We start from the raw sequence: 26,187 nt of genomic DNA on the forward strand, positions 1-26,187 counted from the left end.
CATTGATGGACAGTAGCTTAGTCAACAGATTTGTCATTAACTGACCATACAATATGAAGTAAAGTTTTGAGTTATATGGCTGTTTAAAATTTCAACTAAGCAAATATTACAAAGTTACGCCTATACTGCTATGGGTAGCCGACTGTATGCTTGTAACCTTAATTAGAGGACTTCCTAATTGATTTTTAACAAAATGAAGGGTTTTCTTGACACGTAGGGATAAGTTTCAATTAGTACAAAAGGCAGAATATTACTTCAAGGCTGGTCTCTGCTAACATCTTGCCAAATTATAAGAAGTGTGATAATTGACTGTATTGATTATTTTACTTATATTGAGGGTCTCATTAAACCTAATGAGTTGGTGAGCGATAAAGTTTAAAAAAAAGCAAAAGACTAATTCGATTTTTGATGACCTGTTCTAACTTTAAGGAAGGTGGAAAATTCTTCCGCAACCCCAAACTGCAAAAAATTAAATTGTGAGTGTTTGATTATATAAAAATGTCTTCAAAGGATTATCAGTGCACTCACTGTCCAAACACCAAGTGACTAATGCTGAAAATGTTAGAGGTAGGGTGCTGAGTGATCAGGCCATAAATTTTCAATGTCTAAAGTGGGTCATATATTTTTTCTTATCCGTTTCTTGATACTACTGATTCTTACGGTTAGTAGTTAAATATTATTCTTCATTGATCTATAAATTTCTATAGTCAGAATAGGTTCATCCACCTCTATACACATGATCTGATTACCAATTAGCACCATTTTTTTTATGTATATATTATCGAACTAAGAATTTTCAAATCTTTTATAATATGATCGCCGAATTCCACCGATCAGTTTATTAACTTTACGATATTGTTAAACATAATCTGTCGAATAAGCATTCAAACTGATGTGGTAACGAAGTTTATTTTACGAATTCGAATGTAAAAATACTACAATCTCCACCAATCCCCGTACTGATAATAATCATGTGCTCACTAGTGACTAGCTTCAAGATGGATTTCCTGGAGTTCTAGTGAGAAGCCGTTACCAGTGGAGTCCAATCCGTGTCGGTTGGATACAGTTATCCACTTCAGATAATGGATGGAGGGTGGCGGAAGATCATGGATTGATTAAAGTTAGACAAATAACGCGGTTAGATACTGGCTCAGTGTTGTAGAGTTTGAGTATTCACGCGCGAGACCGTAGGTACTGGATCCGAATCTCCCTCACGGAGTCGTGGGTGCGAACTTCTGAGAAGTCGCATACTAGGACGAAACGGCCATTAAGTGCTTCTAGGTCCTCAGTGGTTGTCTAGCTCAGGTTGACTTGTGAATTCAGCGGAGAAAATTCAAGATGGATCAATCTTATCCCCGTTACAAAATGCTTCATATTTGTGACAATATGCTTATCTTCATCTCTGTTTCTACTACTTCAAAGATTCCATTATGATAGAAATCATTTGGTTGAAATACCTGAAAGTCTTCAGAAGTTAGGTTATTTAACTGTCGTTTTTTATGATTTAGTGGAATCGTATGCACAGAGGATCATTATTACTCTACCATAAGCCTAGCACTTTTAATTTATCCTTGACTCATTAAACTGTACCTAGTGTTATTATTGTTGTTCACTGAAACAATTGAATGTAATTTATGGACTGGCTATTTATTTATTAGTTCATTCATCCTTATAAACAAGTTTTCATTCCTGCATGATAATATTTCATTTTCTTCTTCTTTTTCTTCACTTGTTCAAAACAATTTATTACTACTGAGGGTTTGTAGAGATTTTTCAATTTCTTAGGTTACATCATTTACTTGTCTTATTTAGACAACCGTTGACAACCTGGAAGCCGTTTCATCCTAGTATAAAATTGCTCCTTGATTGAACTTAGACGTGTAAAATATTGGATGGTGACTCAGTGGTCAAAAGGTCAAGCGTCTCCCACGTGACTCGAAGGTCATACCTTCAATTTCCAGTGAGTTTGTGGATCCGCAGTGATAAGGAAAATCATACTGGAACAAAATAGCTATTCGGGATATGCTGTCTTTCCCATACTTGTCTAACTATGGTCAGTCTGTGATACAAACTGTAAGCGGGTTTATTCCATCTCCTTTTTTCTTTTTCTCTTTCTTTCTATCACTTTATTCGACTTTCTCTATTTTCGGTCAGTTAATAATCTAATTAGTTGTATATGGTAGCGATGATAATTTATTGACTTTTTCTTTGTTGAAAAATGTGGTACTATGTACTCACTGTTTACATTTTTCTCTCTCAAAAACCGTACTTTATCCAAATTTATGCTTCTAGTATAAATATAGAGGTATTGTATCTAACTACTCCCAAACATTAGCACATAGTAACTCACAAACGCAGTCACATTGAAGACAAGCAGTAACCATATAAGGTTGGATCGATAGAACTTTGTGTTAGGATATTCACAAGAATATCCCAAAAATTATCTCGAATGTAAAATGGTATGTTTTCAGACTAGTTTTAGATGAGTATTGCTGACTTTAATTAGGAAACCATTGAAAACCGAGGAGCACCATTTCATTCCACTTTGTATTGGTCAATTTTGAGTCGTCCTAATTATAACCTTTACGTGTCCTTCCTTTCCATTGGTTACTGTTAATAGTCATCGTAACTGTATAAATATGCCTTGTCTGTAAACCATTTTTGTTCTGCTGCTGACCCCATAAACAATTCTCATTTAACGGCTGTGTTCTGGGAACAGTATTGGGGTCGAACTAGGATATCTGAATTTGGTCAATCGGTAGAATTTCGCGTAGTCCTATCGCAATACACGCTATATTTCGCATTATAACACTTTGGTATAATATACTCTATGGTAGTTCTATGCGAATTACGATCGATTCATGACTTCTTTTCTTTGTAGTTTTAGATGAGTATTGCTGACTTTAATTAGGAAACCATTGAAAACCGAGGAGCACCATTTCATTCCACTTTGTAACTCGTCAACAATGCCCATTCGCAGCTTATAATGCGGAGGGAATGCAGAAACTTCTGGCCTTGTGGTGAGAGCTTAACATTCAGACCTCTGAGTAGACGATTAGCGTTTCTAATGGTTGTATCAATGACAGTGCTTAAGTGAAGTTGATTTTTACAACTAGAAAGCACAATAGATAACAATTTCGGTTTAGTTTAAGTGAAGTTCATTTGGTGCACATCTACCACTGCGTGTGTAGGATTGAGATAAATTCTTCATGTCCCAATATAAGTATGATACCTCTAAATTATTAAGTCAAAACCCAACAGTTTGTATGAGTGACTTCAACTCATTCGTAATTATAGCATAATGATGAGTTTGGTACATTTATTGTTCCAATTATTAACCACCTAGCCTCTTCCTAGATTATCACACACAAATTCTCTGATTCTTGAGTTAAGAAGAAAAAAACGTCTCGCTGTCGATTTCTGGTTTCGATTATCGGATTGTTTTAATCTCACGCTTATGTTATTTCTGACTGTTATCGATTACTTTCGTTATTAAATGTAATTGCATTCTATGTTCTTACCGAGTTATCGTCTCACTTTCTCTCTTGTTCTTTACTCTTCCAGTTAGTCTGACTTACTATTCCTCACACTCCCTTAGCACACCAAGTGCTTTCAGGCTGGACGAAAACCTACCAAAAGATGGATGTTACACACAAAAGAAAACAAAAACACAGTGGGAATTATAGGATTACAGGTGACCTTTGGATTTTAAAATTTAAGGAGAAAATACTCGAAAGTCAGTAGTACCTTTTGGGAATTGTTCAATCTGATTTAGGAAAAGTGTGATAAGGTGTTTCTAAGTATTTCCTTACAAAAAGGATATTGACTGGGTAAGGTGTTTTCCTAGCTACTAGGGATAATTGGTAACTGCAAAATATTTCCATCATCCAGTATCATTGATAGGGTAGATTTCAATAGTCATAAGTTCCTGTCAGAATTTTGGGAGTTGGTTTTAAAGCTAACCATTAGTGTGCAAATAACTTTTTCTATTGATTTGTCAAACTATCAGTCTTCATTATTCATTGTCTTAACCGTGAAAAATATAAGTGAAATAGAATAAGGTTTAAGATAGATCACAAATGACCTAAATCTGAAAAATTGGAATCACTCTCTAATAGTTAACTAGTTTGCAGGGGTACTGTGCCTTCTAACGTATTTTAACAGTTGAATTCACTAGTGGATTTAAGCCAAACCACCACTGAAAACCTGAAAGCATTGGACATATGTTTCGTCTTAACATGGGACTCCTCAACAGTGCCCATCCACGATCCCACAGGTGGTATTCGAACCTGTAGATCACTGAACTGGTATCCAACTGTTTAAATGTTTAACTCCAATTGGTCCATGATCTTGCACAACCCTTTAAAAATTAGAATTTTATCTATGCTAAGTGTGTTGCTACTCGTGAGTAGCACGTTTGAATTATGCATAAAAAATGTTGAAAATGAAAATGTTTACAAATAGTATGATGTCTAAAGCTACGAGGTTGCTGATAGTAAATAAAACATAGAGATTTGTTTACAGTTATTAGAAATACTTAACATTTGTAAACCTACATGTTAGGGCTGAAGATATTACTTAGTCTACTGAATTGAATTATGTTCATTGGCTTAAAATAAGTGGCCACATTACTGAAGGTGAAGTAAGTAGTCTGTCGATACTCAAACTTTTAGATTGAATAACTAAAAACAGAACTATAACTCATTGGTTAGGATCAAAGTCGGTAAATTAAAGTGCTATGAAAATTGATTTGACTTTTTGAAATGAATCAGTTCAATTATGTCACTGATGAGTAAAGTGGATATCACTAATCTGTCTTATCGAGTCATTATCAACATGAATGATATGTGATCATTAGTGGCGATTGATCAATCGTGGGATGTAGCCAGTGGGATAGACAGTTGCATTTAGTATTAACAATGATAATAATACTTCATACATTGTACTTTATTTATTAATTTATAGAAATTTAGAAGACTCATACACAGAAATTAACATAATCATAATCAGTATTATCAGTATTGTCAAGTATAAATGTGTTTTCCTACTGGAAGCATACTCTGCCCAATTCTAAACCAAGAATTCGTTGTGAATCAATACCATTCGGTAAAATTATATCACGTAATGGTAAACGTTGCGGTCGTGTATCCACTTCAATTGTTATCTTTCCAAATGTAGGCTTTGTTGACTTTTGAATTAGTAGTTGTTGTTTTTTTCAAAAAGAATGGAAAAATAACTATGTTAACAAACGGAATATTATAATGATGTGTTTATAGGAAAGGGTAAGTTTGAATAACTATATTTTAATTCAGCGAAAAATTACAAACATTGTGATGACTTGTCATTCGTTGAATGACACAATGACAGACACATTTGTCCTACAGTTTTAATTTGTAACCAGGTTTAGATGAATAAACGTTTTTATAGTACAAATATAAAGTTCAACGTCATTTAGAATATACATTTAGTTCATGACAAACATGACACATAAGGTGTATGTCCGTCATCATTGCTAGCTAATCACAGTTTAAATTCTTCTGGATACATCACTGAATATTTGCTACATCTTACTGTATACGACTGCTGTCTAGTGTACTTTCGGGATTGAATTCAGAATCCTTGGTACACGGAATGGTTGATTAATCTTAAAACTACTGAATTGGAATCATATTTGAATTGTCTTTTTTCATATTATTGTAGTGAAACTGATGATTGATGACTTTAAAAACAATGAAGGTCTAGATGATCATGTAATGATGAATAAAAGCTTGCTTAAATAAAATAATCTTTGTGATTAACTTAAGTTGAAGAATGTTAATCGCTTGACTTTGTCCAATACAGTAGCTCTGTAATAGCATGCTTGTCACTGAAAATACAAATTCTATAGGTTCAGTTTTATATGATATTATATTTGTCCATAAATGAATTTATCCGAGAATTGAATGGAGTAACTTAGTTCGTGAAGAAAATTATCTGCATACATCAAGGATTAACTTTAATCACTGGTAACTAGGACGGATTAAACAGCTATTTCGTCTTAGTGCTGAGTTCCTCAGCAGTGAGTATCTAAAATCCCACCAAGGATAAAACCCAATACCTTCACATGTCATAGAGAGGGCTGAGCCAACAGAACTACTAAGATGCCATCTGGTGGTTGTAACTCTTAACTCTAGAAGGTTTTTGATATTGTATGTCATCATTTACTATGATTGATGATATCCATCTCACTTCCAACATTATCGAATTCCACTGGCCATAACAAGCGTTTCATACCAAGATGAAATAACTGTTCTGGTATTTGTTTATTCTCAATTGTTCTTTGACTAAATTTTATCCGTAGTGTACACTATCTTCAAATAATTCGACAATATCCACAAATAATAATATGAATACTAATTACCTGACAATCGTTTTCCAGTAAATTATAACGAAGAATCGCTCCATTTTGTGTTAATTCCTTATTATTATTTGTAAATAAACGTGGCAGATTTTTATCATTGAAACTAATCTCATGGCATAACAATGTTAATTGTTGATTAGCTTTCGATGATAACAGTTGTAAGAAGTTGATCTGATTCATTTCCATATTATAGGTAAACTAAAATATATGAAATAAGAGTTTAACAAAAATAGAACAAAATATTTGAACATTGAACAACTTATTGTAGACTATTATGAATTGAGACAATGATGCTTAAATTAATATTTTAAGTAAATCAATAAAATACATTTCGTATTGTTTGTTTGAATCTTCTCATTAATGTTTATGACTGAAATTGATTGCTCTCATATTGACATATGTGCATCCTATGAGGATTGCCTCGATATTGCCTTAAGTCACAAGTATTGTAAGCAAAGATGGTTGGTGGTTAACAGTGGAATCCAGGACACGCGTCTCGTCCTATTTGGTACTCGTCATCTGGATGTACCTGCATCCCAGAGTTGATGAACGGTACTAATTTCGAGTCCCAGAATGAACAACAGCTTTGTCTGACCTAGGTTTTTGGTATTAGTTTCATTGATAGAATTTGACCACCTCTAAGGACTAGAGGAACATAACATTGATTACCATTCAGTAATTAATAAATATCGAAAGATAAAACCTGATTTTCAACTGCGACTAGTTAATAGTTTTACGTTATATACAACAACCTTTTGCATACAGTTGAAACCAAATTAAAGTCATAATGGTTTCTAATAGTTTCTTAGCTGATGCAAATCAACTAGTCAGACTAATATTCGTAGGTTATTCACTCATTGGCGACTAACTTTAAGATGAATCTTTGAAGTTGCGAGTGAGAAGTCGTAACTACGAATTTCAGTCATTAAGAGAACAAAGGATTTGCCAAAGATAATAACATTGAAAGATTATAACACTAATCTAGAGGCAACAGATTTACTACAATACCTAGAAATCCTGGGTCCGATACTCATCGGCATCGTAGATGCAACCCGATAAGGAGTTCCAGATTAAGCCAAAACTGATATCTGTTTATTCTCCAATTACTTGTGACTCATGAAGGCGATACTATTTCACTATGAAAACCATTTTTAAATTATTATTTTGCTCACATACCACCTATTTAAACTTGGTCAAATGATTAATGCAGTAATGTTGCCGATCAACTATTAAAACCTATATCTTAATTTTAAATTAATACAATTAAGAGGATAAATGATTGAAACTGAAAAGGATGTTTTTTCGATGACTGTTTCATCTTTTTGTAGTTTAGATCATAGACTGACCTTAGTTAGACAATCATTTGAAAACAAAGCATTAGACAGATGCTTCATCCTGATATTAGGTTCCACAGAAGTACCCATTTACGGTCTGGTAGGGGATCAAATCTAAGACCTTCAGGTCTCAGAGTAAGAACCTAACATTTTGATTATTGAACTGACACCCGATGGTTTACATTCCTAACTCCAATCAGTTCATGATGCAAATCGAGGACTATCCAATGTCATGCTGGGCAGCTGCCTCACAAAATAAATGTTCAAAGTCCCCTGGTCACAGCTACACGCTAGGACTCTGGGAACTAACTTTCGAAACTAAACACTATTGAGCACTTGTTTTTATTCGTCGCCATCTAAAAACATTATTTAATTTCTTACCTGTTTTTCTTCATATAACTGACTGAACCAAATATCTTTTTGATCAGAATATTTCTTTTTGCTTATATCGGTATTGTTATTCTGATGTTGTTGATAAAAAGAAGTTAAAGGCGAGAAACACGTTTCACCTGAGTTCAATCGACAGAATACTTTAACAGCATCTTTATTCGAACCTCCATTAGGATCAATCCAATATTCACCTTAGAATAAAAAAGAAATAAAAGAGAAAACAAAGCAATGAAAAACAGGTGAAGAGAACATTCAGCGTAGAGAAGCTTCGACCGACTGTAGTTGCTATACAGTGAACGACCAATCAGGTAGAGACGACTAGTTAATGTTTTAGTACGAAATTATAGAATGTTTTCATAGAATATGAAAACCATGCATTAACTACTTTATTTGCACATTTTCCATCAGTTGTCTCTGACAAGCTTAATCGTCCCTTCATTCCTGTTGTTATTAGAATTAATCTTTGTTTACATTCCTGTTTTCTTCAATTCAATCTTCTCAACCTTCTACTGCCAGCCAATCCACTTCTGATTGGTGTTACATACTACTTATTCCGACAGACATAAGTAGCATACACCGCAGTATTACTGAGAGAGAAGAGTGGGAAGTAAATTATTGAATTCAGAGAATAATTCTGTATACTTTTCACTTGTATTCATTTATTATTTTATCTGTATTCTTTTTAGTAAAATCTCAAATTATTCCCTTATCGATATTCAGGACTGGGATAACTGAAGCCTTTACTAATAATGATAAAGATATCATAACCGTTGAATAACTTAGTGAGTGTATGAATTCAGTAGATCAGTGGATAGTGCGTCAGAATTTAAGGTAATCAGCACTAGGTTTGCGTATCTGAGTGAACATCAACACCGGAATGTAGATACATCCGTCTAAGGAGTTCTAAATAGGATAAACACGCGTCTGCAATCCATCTATTCTAAAAACTTGACACAAAGTGACTATATAGAGGCAATCTTCTTAGGATGTACGTATTACGAACAAAGAGTAATCAACATTCAGTTCTTATTATCAGTAACAGCAACATTCACACCCTTGCTATTAACACTGTTTGTTTTGATTAAGATATGACAAAAATTAGAAATGTCTTTAAATATTTCATGTTCAATCTGTCTTGATATAATTTCTGACTTATGATATAATACGAAACTTCATTGATGAAGGAATAAAGACATTTTTTCGGTTTTATCAATAACTACTTGGATGTTAGTCTAAGATAAGTGTTGAAAAATGGATTATTTCTCATAATTGTTTGAACCTTCACGTAAAATTTATTCTGGAGCTGTAAAACTGGCATCCTTAATGGCTGATTTCCAAGGATATACTAAAAGGTTGAACAAATAATCAAGTTTTTTCCTTATGTAATTTTCGACTGGAATAAATGATGAACCTTTTTCTTTCTCTTGTCTTCTTAATAGTTGAGAACAGGTTCAAGTATCAGTGAGGCCTTATTACAAGTATGGTCGAAGTGTATTTGTATTGGTGTCGTTTATTGGGTTAATTCTTGCATCCACTATTGTGTTCATATTTAGATTTGAATAGATATAGACTTGTCATAACACGGAGTTTGAACAGCAGTCATCTATTAAAAGATATAATTTGAATCAACATTTCGCTTACATGGTATTTAGTGAAACTATGACATACAAAGGATTATACATTAGTTTGTTTTAGTGATGTTGTATTATCTCAGTGTATATGGTTTAATTGCAAAGCTTTCATTTTCGTTCTGGAAAACACTAGTCTGATAATTGCCATTTAGATGTTATAGCAGAGTACTGAGTAACGAACTCTGAAGCTAGTATCTGTTCTTCATGATCAACTGGTGGACCAGTTTTAAAAGTTAGATAATTTAATAAATAAAATTTGCTTACCATCTGGTAATCCTGGATGTGTACGCGATAAATAATTACATGATCTTGCTGGAAAACTGCGTGTACCATTGGGCATTTCTAAAGTGATCCCTTTTTGATCTCCATACATCTTTCCATAACTCATAGCTGGAGGCCCAGGAGGTCCAGGTGGTCCTTCACTCCCCATATGTCCAGGAGGTCCTCGTGGTCCATCTCTTCCAATAGGTCCAGGTCCACCAGGAGGACCAGGTTCTCCGACGAATCCAGCCTCACCTTGAGGCCCCGGGGCACCAACAGGTCCGATTTCTCCCGGTAAGCCAGAAAGTCCACGATATCCTCGAAGTCCTGGTTGACCAGGTTGTCCAGCTGTGCCAGGAAGACCAGGGTCACCTGGAGGGCCAGTCCAACCTTTATGGCCTTGTGGTCCAGACTTCCCTTGCCTTCCTGGTGATCCATCCTTTCCAGGTCGTCCAGGCAGTCCAGGTTGTCCATCTTCGCCTTTTCCCCCCTGGCGCACCATCTATACCAGGATCACCTACTTCACCTCTAGGTCCACTCGGTCCGTCTGGTCCAGGTATCCCTAAAGGACCACTAGGCCCTGGTGGGCCTGGCTCTCCCCCAGGACCTGGTGGACCCTGAAGTCCTCGTTCTCCAGGAAGACCTTGTTGTCCTGGAGACCCAGCTTCTCCCACTGGCCCTGCACCACCTACTTCCCCATCTGTTCCTGGTGGCCCAGGTGGACCAACAGGACCAGACGGTCCTTCTGGCCCTTCTTTACCTGAAGGTCCAATCTTCCCTTGTGGTCCCGGAACTCCCATAACCCCGGCCGATCCTCTTGCCCCTGGTCTTCCAGGAGCACCCATTTTCCCCTAGAAAAATGAAAGGAAGGAACAGTAGCCAATGATTAAGAATAAGAGGAACTCATTTTAATTAAACTTCATTGTATATACTAATGATAATTTTTGAGTTCTGCTAAGTTTCCTTATTTTTCAGAATGGGTTTTTGTGAAGATTTAGTATTTGCATGGTTGAAAGCATGAGTCAATTGAAGCTAGAACACCAAGGAAAACCTGGAAGCACTGGACGGCCATTTCGTCCTATTGTGGGACTCCCCAGCAGTGCGCATCCACGATCCCGCCTTATTTTTGTTAGAAAATCAATGTAGACGTTTTGAGAATGCTAAATTTCTAAGGGCTTAATTGTTCATCTGTTAAAATAAAAACGAATTTCAGTGTTTTAGGCAGGACTATCAAAAATTGCATTGTTTCTGAGCAATGTTTTAACCTTAAACGACTATTTGGAACAGAGCTATATGCGCATATACTCGTTTGAAAATGTAAATGAGACATAATGGTTTATAGAAAAAATTTACAGGACTTAAAAATGTTACGAGTTCCTTTATAGGTTCAATTGTCTAGAGCTTATATAGATATATAATCCTTTATTCTTTTCCAGTACATTTTCAGGATATGTTCAGTGATGGCTTAGAAATCTGAGCCAATGAATTGACAACGATACATTATCATTTATTAATTATGAATAGTCTATGAATTTAGTTTCCTAGTGTATTAGATTATAATCCAGTGAAACAGTGTTGTCATTGGTCCGCTTAAATGTCAGTTTAGTTATGATGAAAGAAAAAAAACACTTGTTTGTTATTGATATTTGACTATGATAGTAGTTATACAGAAGTGACATTGGGTTCTGTCTCTTATTAAAAACAACACTATAACATCATCAATCTGCTGAATACAAAAGAAACTTCTAAAAGCCTCTTAATTCTTAAATTACCGATTTTATTTCTTTAATCAAGATCATTTGTAATATTGTCATTCGGTAAAATCATTTACATTATTATGTAAATAATCCATGAACATTTGCATAATTACCATATTTCATCATAACGAAGTTATAAACCAGAGAGACGAATTAAAGTTTACGCAAATTATTACCTGAAGTCCAGGAAGTCCATCTTTTCCTTGAGTTCCTCTTGGACCAGCTTGACCTCTCGGACCAGTTGGTCCTTCATCACCAGGTGGACCTTTAGCACCATCAATTCCTGGAGGTCCGGCAGCACCACGTGCTCCTTGTGCACCTGGATTGCCAGGAGCTCCTTGGGCACCAGCAGTTCCATTAATACCATCTATTCCGGGTAAACCGGGTTCACCAGAAGGACCAGGAATTCCCGATGGTCCTGGTGGACCAGCATATCCAGCATCTCCAGGTTTTCCAGGTGGTCCTTGGGCTCCAACAGCTCCAGACTGACCAGGTTTACCTGATTTTCCTGGTCGGCCAGGTGCTCCATCAATTCCATCTTTTCCACGTGGACCATCAGGACCGGGTGGACCGTCTTCACCTGGTACTCCTGCTTCTCCAATAGGTCCCGGATCACCAGGAGCTCCTGATATTTTGTAAAAGAAATTCGAAATGGTAGGTAAGTGTCAAAAAGAAATATTCAATCAATTTAAAGTATTCAGTATATGTTCAAGCAAAACTTAACTGTAATAGTGTCCTTAGTTTGAAACACGTTTTTCAATTTTAACGACTATTTTAGATAGTGGCGGAAAGCTCTGAATGCACACTTTAGTTAATATTTAGTATAAGATTGAAAATGAGTATGTAACTGTAACATTTGAACCGATTTATCTCCACATTACTCAAAATTCTCAATGATTGATTGTGGGTACATTGTGAAGACATCAATCAGGGAGTCTGTAACTACCAATATGGTTCAGATCATAAATTAGTGAGTATGAGCAAATACTATATCTCGACCTGTTTATTTTTAACTTTTTTTCAACCTACTCTTCGTTACTCAACACTTAATTGGCTTCTCTCTCTGGATTTCAATATTTCTGTTATTTATATCTACTATTTATCTGGATGTTACATAAAGTCTATACAAAAGCCGTCCAAAATAAATCACAATGATCTACTAATTGTATAATTCACAAGGTAGATTGATCTTGGTCAGACAAACATTGAAAACCGAAAATCATTTGAGAGCTATTAACCCTAGTATGGTACTCCTTAGCGCCGCCGATTTCTGACCCCACAAAGGAACGCATCCAAGACTTTCAGGTATTGTACTTAATCTTTAAACCATTGAGTTGGCATCCAACGGTTGACATTCTGTACTCCAATTGATTTGCGAAGTAGTGCAAGCGTTTCTTCTTGACATCAGTGGTCAACCTCTTCATACCAGACATGGTTGAAGTTCACTCGCCATGGCCTATCATTCGAATTCTAGGAGTTACCAATAATAAAAATTCAGTGTTTTATAATGATAATAGCTGTCATCATTGTTATTATTATTATAAAAAACCTAGATTCATAGGTCGACGTTAAGAAAAGTAGTTATCGATTAATTTTATTATTCATTACCTGGTATTCCTGGTCTTCCACGTGGTCCAGGATATCCTGGTAAACCCTTCGCTCCTTGTGGGCCGACAACTTTACCATTATCATAACCTTGAACTTGGATTGGTCCTCGTGGACCTGGTTCACCCGGTGGTCCTGGTTCACCAGGTGCACTGTCCTTCCCAGGTGGTCCATCTTCTCCAGGTGGACCACGTGGACCTTTAGTTCCTCTCAAACCCATTTGACCCGAACCACCTCGAACTCCTGGTGGACCCTATTTTGTGCAGAAGGAATGTGTGTGGGAGAGTTAGTGAAAGTGGAAAAGTAATAGTAGGTATACATGATCTGCTGAATAAACATATGAATAACTAATCACTTTCAGATCTTTACTGAAACATGAGATGCTACTCAGGTAATTAGTGAAATATTGAGGACTGCCTATGGAGATAACTCATTAAAGAAAAAGTTTCAGGGAAGATCAATAGGATAATGCATCAAGACAGCGACTAAACAAGGGTTTCTGACCGATCATCCTATGATTCTCTTCTATTACAGTGATTATGTCAGTTCCGAAATTATCTGTTAGGAATATATGAAGTCAAACAATTTTAAAACGGAAAAGCAGCTGAAAAGCCTGGAATCTTGAATATTTCTTGGAATGTTTTAAACAATGTAATTGGAGTTAGAACAAGTAAATTATCACAAACAAGGATAATTTCGAAGAGATAGTATTAATGTTCATTGAAGTTTGTGAAACAACATCTTCATGACTTTAGTTTATATATATATAACCGGTTATTAAGTTAATTTAAACAAATTTATAGCAAACCAAAATATCACTAAAAGTCTGTTTTAACCAAACATTCCTTTAAGAACGATCTATTTACGGATCTTATTTAAATAGAAATAAGGCCGAAATATGTGAGGAGCGGAGGTTTATGACACCTCATAGTGAAAGTCGAGATTTTTCGGAAGCTAGCAGGCCGATGGGCTTTCTTAAGAAATTAGGCAATAATTGATTTCAGTACTCGGAATGTCCGAACAATGTAGGAGATCTGGAAGACCATTCAAATAAAAAGTGGAAACGAGGAGTTACAGTCTAACGGTGCATCGAATCTCACTGGACGCAACCTGAGCAGGAAAGATTAACTTGAAGATAGCTATTACTGTATTCTGATCACAAAAGAGGAAACGCTAGAGCTAGCATGATACATTTAGACGTGATCCATTACGTCACATTTTCAGCCAATTGATAATAAATTGTGCAACCGAAGTTCAATCTTATTGGTGGGTGACTATAGCATGGTAAACATTTTTGACTTCATTAGTTATAGGTTATAAGAAGAACTTTGAAAATTCATTTTAATTATTGATAGAGACTAGCTTTAAAACGCATAAAAATATCTTGATATAATATAATTCGACGAATCTGATATCATCTTCTATCAGACACTTTACCTAGAAGAAAAACAAATAAAACGATAATGGACAGAAGTAACCATGTAGGCCGAGATAAATGAACATGAGACTATTAATCTAACTACCTAGAAGATGAGGAGACATATCTTATATGAGCTGTGAGGTGAAATGGATTGAATATTCAAAAGAGAAACTTTGATTAGTAGTGTCTTTCAATATTAAAAAGGTGGGTACTATCGTAAAATGACTACAAAGCCATTCATTTCGGGAAATTATTTTTCACTACGAAAATTGTATGTACTAAACAGTCAACAAACACGGAACATAGTAGTAAAAATTATTATGTAACAGTTCGTAAGTACACTAATTTGCTGTTTGATCAAGTGATTACAGCTAGTTAGTTAAAGTAAAATGATGCATCTAGATAATCATTTATTATGCTATGTAACAATAACAGTAAGAAATACATATTAATTGTAGTTATAATGTACAAAAACTAATTCACTTCAACTGTTAATCAAACAATAATTCATGTTACGACATTTAATGACTTACAGCTGGTCCAGTACGCCCAGGTATACCTTGTGAACCAACTTCACCTTTGGGGCCTTGTACACCTGGATAACCTTGTTCACCGTCTTCACCAGCAGCACCACGTTCACCAATTGGACCTGGTAAACCAACCTGTCCTTGAGTTCCTGGCTTTCCATCTGTGCCTTGTTTTCCATCTCTTCCAGTTGGACCTTTACCACCTGGTTGGCCTGGTTGTCCAATAGGACCAGGTTGACCTGATGGTCCAATTGGACCAGGTGGACCTCTATCTCCAATACCGCCAATACTTCCAGGACTACCAGGAACTCCAACTTTCCCACGACGTCCACGAGCACCAGTTGCACCACGACTACCTTGTGGACCTGAAGGACCTGGATCACCTGGCTCACCAGATGAGCCTCGACCACCACGTAAACCCTTTTTGAAAAAGGGAGAAAAAGAAAAAATTTACGTGATTTTTGGACCAAAATAGCTGATAAGTACAACCAGTTTATTTCTTTCTCAATAGACCATGTCTTTACACAAAATCTTGCAAAATATACAGTACAGACGAAATCTTCCTTCTCATTATTTTCACTATTTTTTCCTCCTTGACTCTAGTTCAATGTTTTACGGTTCGATTTGTTCGATTGAAAATCAATTCGTATTCATCCAAATCAACCATCGTCATTATTACTTATCACTGACAATTAACTAATTTAGAAGAAAATGTATTCTGTTGAATTTCAACTCAGCAGCTAAGCTACTATAAAACTTAATAATCCCTCTTATAAAGAGTGTGGATTTCGACTATCAGAGGCATTCAGAACGCACGTTTCGGCCTATCTGGTAATCGTCAGTCAGATGTATCTGAGCCCCAGTGTTACTGTTCACACTAAAACCTAAACTCATTATCTTAAGCCTCAAACACTAATGCTTTATATCCTTAGCTGCCGAACCCAGATAGCCACTAATTCGCCAAACCAGTATAGTGTATATTATATATATATATATATATATATATATATATATATATAATATTATTATTATTGTTAGAAAGGTTTTAATCATCCCCTTATGGATGTTAATGACGGAAGTTTTACCAAATAAGACTGTTTAAAGTTCGGTCCTGTATATCGAAAATCAGATAGCTCAAACTCTTTTAAGTAATAATGTTTTTAAGATGCTGTATGAAGATAAAGAAACGAAGAGGGCAGCTCAATGATGCGTTTCAAGTGAAGACTGGTGTCATATAACACTGCTTACTAGCGCCTTTCATCTTTCTTCCAGTTGTTGATTAGATCGCAAATACCATATCTCAAGGGATGCAAAGAATACGATAGACAGATCGGATGCAACTAGACGATTCGGATTTTGTAGATAAGGTGGCTCTTATATCCTATACACACCAACAAATGCAGTTGGATACAGCTAGTGTAACATCAACCTCTGAAACAGTAGGCCTCAACGTTTACAAAGAGAAAATACATTACAGAGATCACCAATCAAATCACACTTGATGGAGAAGCTTTCAAACAAGTGGAATCTTTCACGTACCTGGACAGCAGCATCATCGATGAACAAGGAGGATCTGATGCAGACGTAAAGGCAGTGATTGTCAAAACAAGGAAAGTATTCATACAGTTCAAAAACATATGGAACTCAAAACAACTGTCTGAAATCCAACATCAAAGTTTGAATCTTCAATATCAACATTAAGACGGTTTTACTGTACAGAGCCGAAATTTTGAGAACTACTACAACTAACATCAAAAAGATACAGGTATTTATAAACAGTTGTCTGCGCAAAATACTCGATATTCGCTAGCCAGATACCATCAGCAACAAACTTTTACGGGAGAGGAAAAACCAGCTTCCAGCTGAAGAGGAAACTGGGAAAAGACGTTGGAAATGGATAGGACATACATTACGGAAATCATCAAACTGAAAACCGAGGCATGTAATAACTTGGAATCCTGAAGGCAAAAGGAAAAGATAAACCAAAGAACACACTGCGTCAGGAACTGGAGGCAGACGAGAAAGAAATGAGTAGCAATGGGAAACAACCGAAAAGGCTTGACTGAAAAATGAGAAGATTGAGGAATCCTGGTGGGTGACCTGTACTCCTCCACATGTATAACAGGCGTAAGGAAGGAAGGAAGTATGATGTGTTATCTGTGGACCATTGAAAACAGGAACATACTGATCCACGTTTTTAAACTACGGTCATATGATAATAGTATGACCCGATTCCCACTCAGTGGTATCAATAATCTGTTGAAATTATAACCCAGTTAACTCCGTCTAATCATGGTTTCCCATCTACCATAGTCTAAATAAGCCAATTTAAAAGCAAGGATAAGTATTTGGAGTAGGGCTATTATTATTATTATTACTATTATTATTATTATTATTACTATTATTATTATTATTATTATTAGTAGTAGTAGTAGTAGTAGTAGGGCAGTAGTAGTATTTACCACGGTACTCTTTTAGGCTTTGTGTTTAATATTATGGAAATCTTCATCGATAACTGATGTAAATATCAACTCAGTAGCTGAGTGTTACGATGGTGACTGTAAGACTTAAATGATTTTAAGTTGGATTTCATGTAAAATCAAAGGCATTCAATGTGATGAATAATCTTAAATTAGTGTGAAACAATCGTCTAATACTTCTTAATTTCGAACAGTTCTCTTATTCACATCATCGTATGATAAAAAATTTATCTACAACTCATTTATAACATCTTCATAGGACCGCTCTGATGACCAATCGATGTAGATATTTCAGTTCTACAAGAGGTCACCCCACCCAAGAAGCTCATTAGCAGAACCTCAGACTATGAAATTTGGTAGCTGGGGTTTAAACCTTACAGGGACCATCAGCTTCCACAAGACTGAAGGTACCCTTTACTGACAAGAACCATTTAACATAAAAAGCAGATAGAACAAGGTTTCCAGACTACATCCCTCAACCACCTAACATTGTAGGGTTATATGTCGTCATTCTGTTTCATGGCAGTATGAAAATATATGAAATTTTTGATTCTAGATCGTAAATGTTACATATACGGATACGTTTTTGTCAGAAGTCAATATCATCTGTTAAACTTTATGAATCATAACTAGTTATGTAACTAAGAGGTAAATCAGATAATAATAATTTTTAAACTTTTGCGAGTCAAATTAATGAAATAATCAGTAGTGAGTTCAGATGTAAATGTAAATCATTCGCTTATCATTTTCATTTATCTAACTTCTTAAAACGTTTCGGACATTCCTTTTCCACATGATTTCTTAATATTACATCAGATAACTGCATCGTTAATTAACTTTAAGGAATATTGTCGTATGAAAGTGATTTCGAATTTTGAATCAAAATCTCCCTCTTACTTTATATAAACTGTTGGTTTCTAAGTTACTAGGATCTGTAATACGAGTCTATCATTGATAGAGTAAGCATACATTAAAGTGAGTTATATTCTATTACGTAATGTGTGAAAAGTATTTCTTACCGGCGGTCCAGATGGGCCAGGAGGTCCTGCAGGTCCTGGAGGTCCTGCCGCACCCATTTCACCGTCATCCCCATCTTTTCCTGAAGGGCCTCTTGGTCCTATCACGCCACGTACACCTTGGGAGCCATCTTGACCCTTGGAACCTGGAAAACCCCTGGGACCAGGTTCACCATCTCGTCCGGATGGTCCAGGTAATCCCGGTGGACCGGGCATACCTTGTCTACCCATTTCTCCATCATTACCGGCTTCTCCAGGCATTCCAGGTAGTCCGTCTAATCCAGGATTACCTGGCATTCCTTGAGCACCAATCAGCCCTGTATCTCCTTTCGGTCCAGTTTCACCTGGTGGACCTCGTGGACCAGGCTTTCCTATATCTCCCATTGGACCAAATAGCCCTCTATCACCAGGTTCTCCAGGTGGTCCCATTGGTCCAGCTGGACCTGTAGATCCTTGTGGTCCTGGAGCCCCTTCAGCCCCTTTCTCTCCAGGAGTCCCCTGTGAACCTGGTCCCCCAGACAATCCTCTTGGGCCGGTAGTTCCCTGGGGCCCCATAGGGCCTGGTATTCCTCTTTCACCTTTCAATCCTGACGGTCCATCCTTACCAGCAGGACCCTAAATGTCAACAAGAAATGATTGGAAAAAACTATTAGAGTGGATTAGATAAAATGGAATGAAGCTTATGATTGAACTTATCCGATGTTAGATTATTTCATTGAACATAGTTATTTCGCAATAATCAATAATTTCAATTTTATAATCAACCATTAAAAATCTAGAACGGTTTATCAAAATACGTTTTTACAGCAACGAACACTAAATAAGCAACAACTGAATACTAAGAAGCACCGAAGAGTTCATATTTTAACCTTTGAGCTACTCAGTAGTAAGTATTTGATAATTATTTGGGCCACGATAACAACTGACAATCAGTGCCTCAAACTCATATTGATCAAATATACCAATGAAGTGAAACATGATTAGACATACTGATAACGAGACAGATATGTCCTCTAATATAATAATGCTTACACTAATTTATATCCGTTTAAGTTAGCCGATATTGCAACAATACAAGAAAAACAGGAAATCACCGTAGATGGGAAGACATTAAAATGGACAAACAAAAGAGAGAGGAATAGTAACATGTTCAAGGTTTCTAAAAATAATGAGCCAACATATCTAATACATTATAAGACCTCAGAAGGTGTTGTCTTTGATTCTTAACCATAGTTCATTCGAGGTCAGAACCTTAGTCGGGAAGTCTACATCTTTTTGCACGACTCAAACGAACAGCTTTCTTTCGACATTACCCTAGTTTTGGCTGTATTGTACCCTGATATAGACAATGAACTAGCATGTACAAGATATAACCAAACTACTTCATTTATTACTGCTTCTCAGTCCAGTTTTATCAAATACTTTTCATTTAATCTCAATGTCGGTTACTCAACAGTGATACCACATGTAACTTATTAAGACATCTATAACCAACATACCTGTAATCTGCAGTTATACTGTAATCATTGGTTAGTACAGAGTGGATCACTAACTAAAACAGGAAGCTGGGTGTTTTATTTTCAATATAAGTGATTCAAGCTAACTAATCTAGAACAAATTTAGGAATACATGATGATGAGAGTAGGTCGGTACTGGAACTACGCTACATTAAATGGGTTAACTGAATAAAATATTGAAAAATTCACAGAGATATGTTAAGGATATTATAAGTCTAAAAATGAAGTAGACTAGTAATTCGCAAAACAAAAGACAAGTTACCATCGGTCCAGGTTCACCATCAGCCCCTGGACTTCCATCTAAACCTGGATCACCAGGATCACCAAGAGAACCTGGTGCACCTTGAAGTCCCTCATCACCTTTTAAACCAACTGGTCCAATCATTCCAGAAGGTCCTGGAGGTCCTTGAGGACCCATAGAACCTATAAGCCCAGGAAATCCATCCGGTCCTTGTGTACCCATTTGACCAACTGGGCCTTGAGCACCAGGTAATCCAGTTGGTCCTTTAGGTCCAGGTGGACCAAATGGACCTGGAAGGCCAACTTCACCTCGTTCACCCTAAAATATAAATATACATATTTACTAAAGTTAATTTATAGTAATTCAACAGTTTAAATATATATCACGTAAATAACAACTGGCTACGAAGTGAACCTATAAGCCTTCACGGCACATTAAAACAAGTTATTTATAGAAAATCATGGAAATCCTTACATAAAAAACATGCTATCCTCAGGAAGCTCCAACAGTGAGTGATCTGTAAGACAGCAGATTTGGCTCTTGGTTTCATTTGTGAGATTCATTTTGCTTTTCTGGATTGTAATACATTTTATTTATTATTCAAAAAAGTATGAAAACTTGTTACACGTCCACGTTTACAAACTTGATAACTATAAAAGTTAAAAATACTTCTACGAAAACGTAGTAGCACGAAACATGAACATGCAGTGACCAGTGGAATTTAAACCACCTCTGTTGTGAGATAGGAACTCACTGAAGACAATTGGTGAACGGTTGCTCAACTTCGTGGATCAGTTGAAGTTAGACATTAACACTGTTGGATGCCGAGTCAATGGTCTATCGGTTAAGCGCTCTGGTGAGAGACTGGTAGGTCCTGGGTTCGAATCTCTCGAGTGCGAGATCGTGGACGCGCACTGCTGAGGAGTCCCACAATAGGACGAAGCGGCCATCCAGTGCTTCCGGGTTTTCCTTGGTGGTCTAGCTTCAATTGACTCACGCTTTCAACTATGAAAATACTAAATCTCCACAAAACCCCTTCTGATAATATCTACATTAATTTCAAAAAACCATGAAACTTATGTTTTGATGACATCAGTAAAACTCTGTTCCAAATCTTTGAATGATTGTTCCCCTTGTTTTATACACGTTGTCAATGCTCCAAGATAACTAAAGAACGAGAGGATGACTGTATCAAACATACAGAGATAATAAGTCGATATTGTGAGGATTTAAAACTTATTTTCATTAGAAAATGATATCACCAAATTAAAATCTATGCTGAAAGACTCAAATATAACATTTTGTAAATCTCGTTTAAAACCAAATTGAAGTCATAAAGGAGCTTAACATTTATTGAATCTACCGTTTTTAGACTTGATTGCGAATTTACTAAAGATAACGGTATCATGGGTTGTTTGTTCAAAGAAATAAGAAATTAGAGTGTTATATGAGCGGTATCAAAATGATATCAAACAGTTCTTAATGACAGAACAAGCTTTCTATTATTGGTTTAAGTCTTAACTACTAAATATATATACAGAGTTTTTGTAGCTTCTTCTTTATCTAAAATATGTTTAAAATCAAATTACAGTTTTTTAACTGCATATCTTCCAGTATTAGAAACCATAATATATATTTTGTTTGTTTGTTTTTTATAACGCGACGTACTATCAACATTGTAAAATTCTTAATGACATGAAACATCTACTCCTAACATATGTTACTATTGGTAACAAATTTAACTTACCATTGGTCCATCAATACCTGGGGAGCCTTTTATACCTTTAAGACCAGGTATACCCATTGGACCCGGTGGACCTGTAGATCCAATTAAACCCATTGGACCAACTGGTCCTGGTGGACCTGGAGTTCCACGCAGACCAGATTCACCATCTAGACCTGGTTTACCGTCGATTCCTGGGTCACCAGATGGACCTGGTGGTCCACGTGCACCATCTTCTCCAGCTGGTCCCGGTGGCCCGGGTTCACCCATTTTTCCTGGTGGTCCAATAGGCCCTGATGGTCCAGGTGGACCAGGTTCACCTGGAGCCCCTCGAGGACCTGTTACTATATTTGGTTGTAAAAATGGTCCAGGACCTTTAACACTCTGAAAAAAATTAAGCAAAAGAAAGCGATAAACATGAATAATGGATATATAGTTCAATATTTCATGCATGAATATATAAATAATTTTCGTTAATTTATAAGGATATGTGATAAATATTAAAATGAATATGTTTTTCCCATGTGATAGATGAAGGATTTGGTCATTATGAAGAATATATCATTATGAGCTAACTTATGTTATACACACAATCACTGTGAATTTATGAGTAGATTATAGTAAAACTTTCGATCTTCTTTCAAATAGCACACAAGGAATTCTAGTCATCCAAGGTATGCTATCACTATAATTAACCTTAGAAACCAGGTGCATTCGGCTTTCAAGTTATAAGTTAGCACAAATACAAGTTTCAGACTTATCTGTTATCCGAACAGCCTCAGATTGTGAAGCCGAATGACCCGAATCCGAATCTCGCACTGGAGCATCCTTTCTTTCAATACTACAGGTATGTCTTGTTGATGAGTACCAAAAAACATGCAACTTACGTAGAGAAGGGTCCCCCTTCTTACTACCTCCAACCACTTGACAAGTTTTATATTCCATCATAAGGTCGATTGAAAAATATAATTAAGAATTAGATATTAGAGATGAAACAAGCCCACAGATTTTATTTGCTGTAAATTCGGTATGTATGTTGTAATTATTAATATTTATTCAGAGTTAGACACTTTGGTAGCGTTCGGTTTTTAATTCGACGTCTTCCTTTACAATATTACATGATGAGAGGTAGTTGGTAGGAAACCGAACTCAATCTAGACTTCATGCCAACTAGCATTCATAGCAAGGCATACCTGCAATCTTGAGTGAACCAATGCTCTCCTTGAGATAAGATCCCAAGCTATTCGGGTTGCAAATGATGTCTTGTGGAACTAAAGTATATGAATTTTTAGTTGATTACGAACGTTTTTCTGACATCACATTTGAAGTTTATGAATCTCTCAACATAGAAAGTTGTCCTAACTCATAATAAAATGACTTAAACAGTAACAGAGTTTCATTTCACTTCATTTTATTCGTCAGGGTTTGACTGCAATGAGTTTTCAATCCACTTGTACCGTTGCCTTTTTCTAACTGTTTGTTGTATATTCAGTAATTTCTTTAAAAAATGAACATTTATTACTGGATATTATTGATTTATTAACGTAATTATGTCGTGAAATTTTTAGTACTTCATTTTAATGGGATTCAGAATCTTTCTGATAGTTTCGGTAAATCTAGTTGTTATTGTAACGAACGAAGACTCATGTGGGGAAAATCAGTTTATTGTTTTATGCAGTATTACATAGTGTTTTCACAAAGCATGAAAACTATAAATTGAGTACATTATTTGCACATCTTCCAGCAGTTTTGTTTTTACATATTTCATGATTCTGTTATTATTCCAATTGTTATCTGTTTTCCTTCTTATTCTTCTTAATTCAATCTTCCGCTGGTAGGCATTCCACTTCTGATTGCTGCTACATACTACTTATATCTGTCACCATAAGCAACACATACACTACAATATAAGTATTGATTATAATCATATTTCAGTAATGAAACTTTTATGTGTTATATCTACTTGATCAGTGAGTGTATTTCTGGTGACCAACGGTAAGATGTCAGAATAATGAAACAAAAACTTGTGAAAATGCTGTATAATTTTAAAACAAACTAAATCACATGGTTATTGTGAATTATATCACTCAAATAAATTATCCTAGACAAATTAGAATGTTCTATGGATACAATTAGATCTCAGTAGTATAGTTAATGTTAGAATTGTTTGCATTCAGTCAGCATATAACCGATCATTTTGAATAAATTGAGCATTGAGCATTAGGTGATCACCTAATATTCGTGTTGTTTCGTTGTACTATTTCAAATTGGATTGATTTTAATTTGGTCATTTATTCTCTGAAGAAGTGGCTTACACTGAGTCACGAAACGTCAGAAAATCTAATTTTTCTATTCATTGATATATTACAAATATATTAATTTATTTATATAACCGATCAGTTTGCTTTAGGATTTATTAAAATCGTGTACGGATAATCGTCCTTTTTCAATGTTCAATAAAGGTACATTATCTAGCATTTCCATGTACTTTCTCTTTCATTTTATATGTCAGTATTCAATATAATAGTATAGTTTTCATTGAGAACTTCACTTTAGTTATGTTTCAATACGTGTTTTCTATGAAAATACGACACTGTAGGCGATCTCAAGTTGACAGATGTAAAAACAAACAAATAATATGAAAGTTAGAGTTAGCGATGAAATCTTCAGTGAAGGTTATACTCTTACATGCCAGTACTCCCTGACTAAAATGAACAGAGAAATGGCAGATATTTCACATGTATTAAACATTGAGGAGCAGGTACCCTATAAATTCACGGATATTAATTCTAGAGACAGTTATATGAATTTGGAATTTATTCATAAAAGTTGACTGAAGTATTCAATGAAGTTTTATATAGTAAATTAGATGCATGCATACATACATCCACACCGATTTTAATACGACAGCAGTCATTATCCCGATATAAACCGATAAGTTCACCTTCTTGTTTTTTCGGTAAGGGGGGATTTCGGAGATTTTTGAATTTTGTAGTTTACATCATTGACTGACTTTAAGTAGACTAACCTTAAAATATATTTTAAAGGACTTATATAGTTTGGAAAGAAAAAAGCTTATCCACTGTTAGGATAATTAACATCTTTACAAAAAATAAAATAATTTTATTTACATACCGATGGTATTGGAGTAGTTTCGGGTATATCATCGTCTCCACCACTCGCTGAGATATCTTCATCTAAGACACCATCACCTTGTCTTCGAATACGTACAACTCGTTCACCTATACAAATAAGAGAGAGAGTAAATATTTTCTTTTCAAAAAAAGAAACATTGAAATAGACACACAAAAGTCAAATAATGTATCATATCAAGCATATCTAACATGGAATATTTACCAACTGGTTGATACTAAATAATGTGATTATGTTTTAATGTAAAATTGAATGAAGTTCGACTAAGGATACATGGTGTATTAAACTTTAAATCAATATTGAAATAACATTATATCCTCCATAAAAAGAATTTATAGTTCTGAGTTAGACCATATGTGAATTTTATAGAGTTCACACTATGAGAACAGAAGATTTACCTATTTTATTAGTCCCTAGTTTTGTCATTTTTTCAGCCGATCTCAAATCCTATTAAAACTATATAATAGTAATAATGGTGTAGTGAACAAGAATACAGATGGAGACGACTAATTATATGTGAGCACAAAAATCACAGAATCTCTTAGTAAAATCTGAGAACCATACTGTAAATACTTCATTTGTAAAATATCCATCGATTGTCTCAAACTTCACTGTTTCTTCATTTCCATATCGATTACTCTTTGTTCTTGTTCTCTTCTTTTCAATTTTCCCAACCTTCTGCCTCCAGACATTCCACTTTTGATTAGTGATACATACTACTTATATCTGTCG

The 26,187-nt window shown here is 35.6% G+C and overlaps 1 protein-coding gene across 1 annotated transcript; it reads right to left on the minus strand.

Annotated features, from left to right (window-relative positions):
- Positions 1 to 4,933: 4,933 nt before the first annotated feature.
- On the minus strand, positions 4,934 to 25,881 carry Smp_144910 (putative collagen alpha-1(V) chain precursor; the record flags this gene model as incomplete). Its single annotated transcript, XM_018797191.1, has 12 exons — positions 4,934 to 5,188; positions 6,401 to 6,598; positions 8,116 to 8,315; positions 10,020 to 10,867; positions 11,950 to 12,398; positions 13,382 to 13,631; positions 15,332 to 15,745; positions 18,825 to 19,436; positions 20,601 to 20,897; positions 22,327 to 22,686; positions 25,438 to 25,544; positions 25,854 to 25,881. The coding sequence occupies 9 exons, from the start codon at positions 25,879 to 25,881 to the stop codon at positions 10,409 to 10,411; spliced, it is 2,976 nt and encodes a 991-aa protein (XP_018652257.1). The 3' UTR covers positions 4,934 to 5,188; positions 6,401 to 6,598; positions 8,116 to 8,315; positions 10,020 to 10,408.
- Between the last annotated feature and the right edge of the window lie 306 nt (positions 25,882 to 26,187).

This window comes from Schistosoma mansoni, chromosome 4, assembly GCF_000237925.1.
Source record: "Schistosoma mansoni strain Puerto Rico chromosome 4, complete genome".
Classification (NCBI taxonomy): domain Eukaryota; kingdom Metazoa; phylum Platyhelminthes; class Trematoda; order Strigeidida; family Schistosomatidae; genus Schistosoma; species Schistosoma mansoni.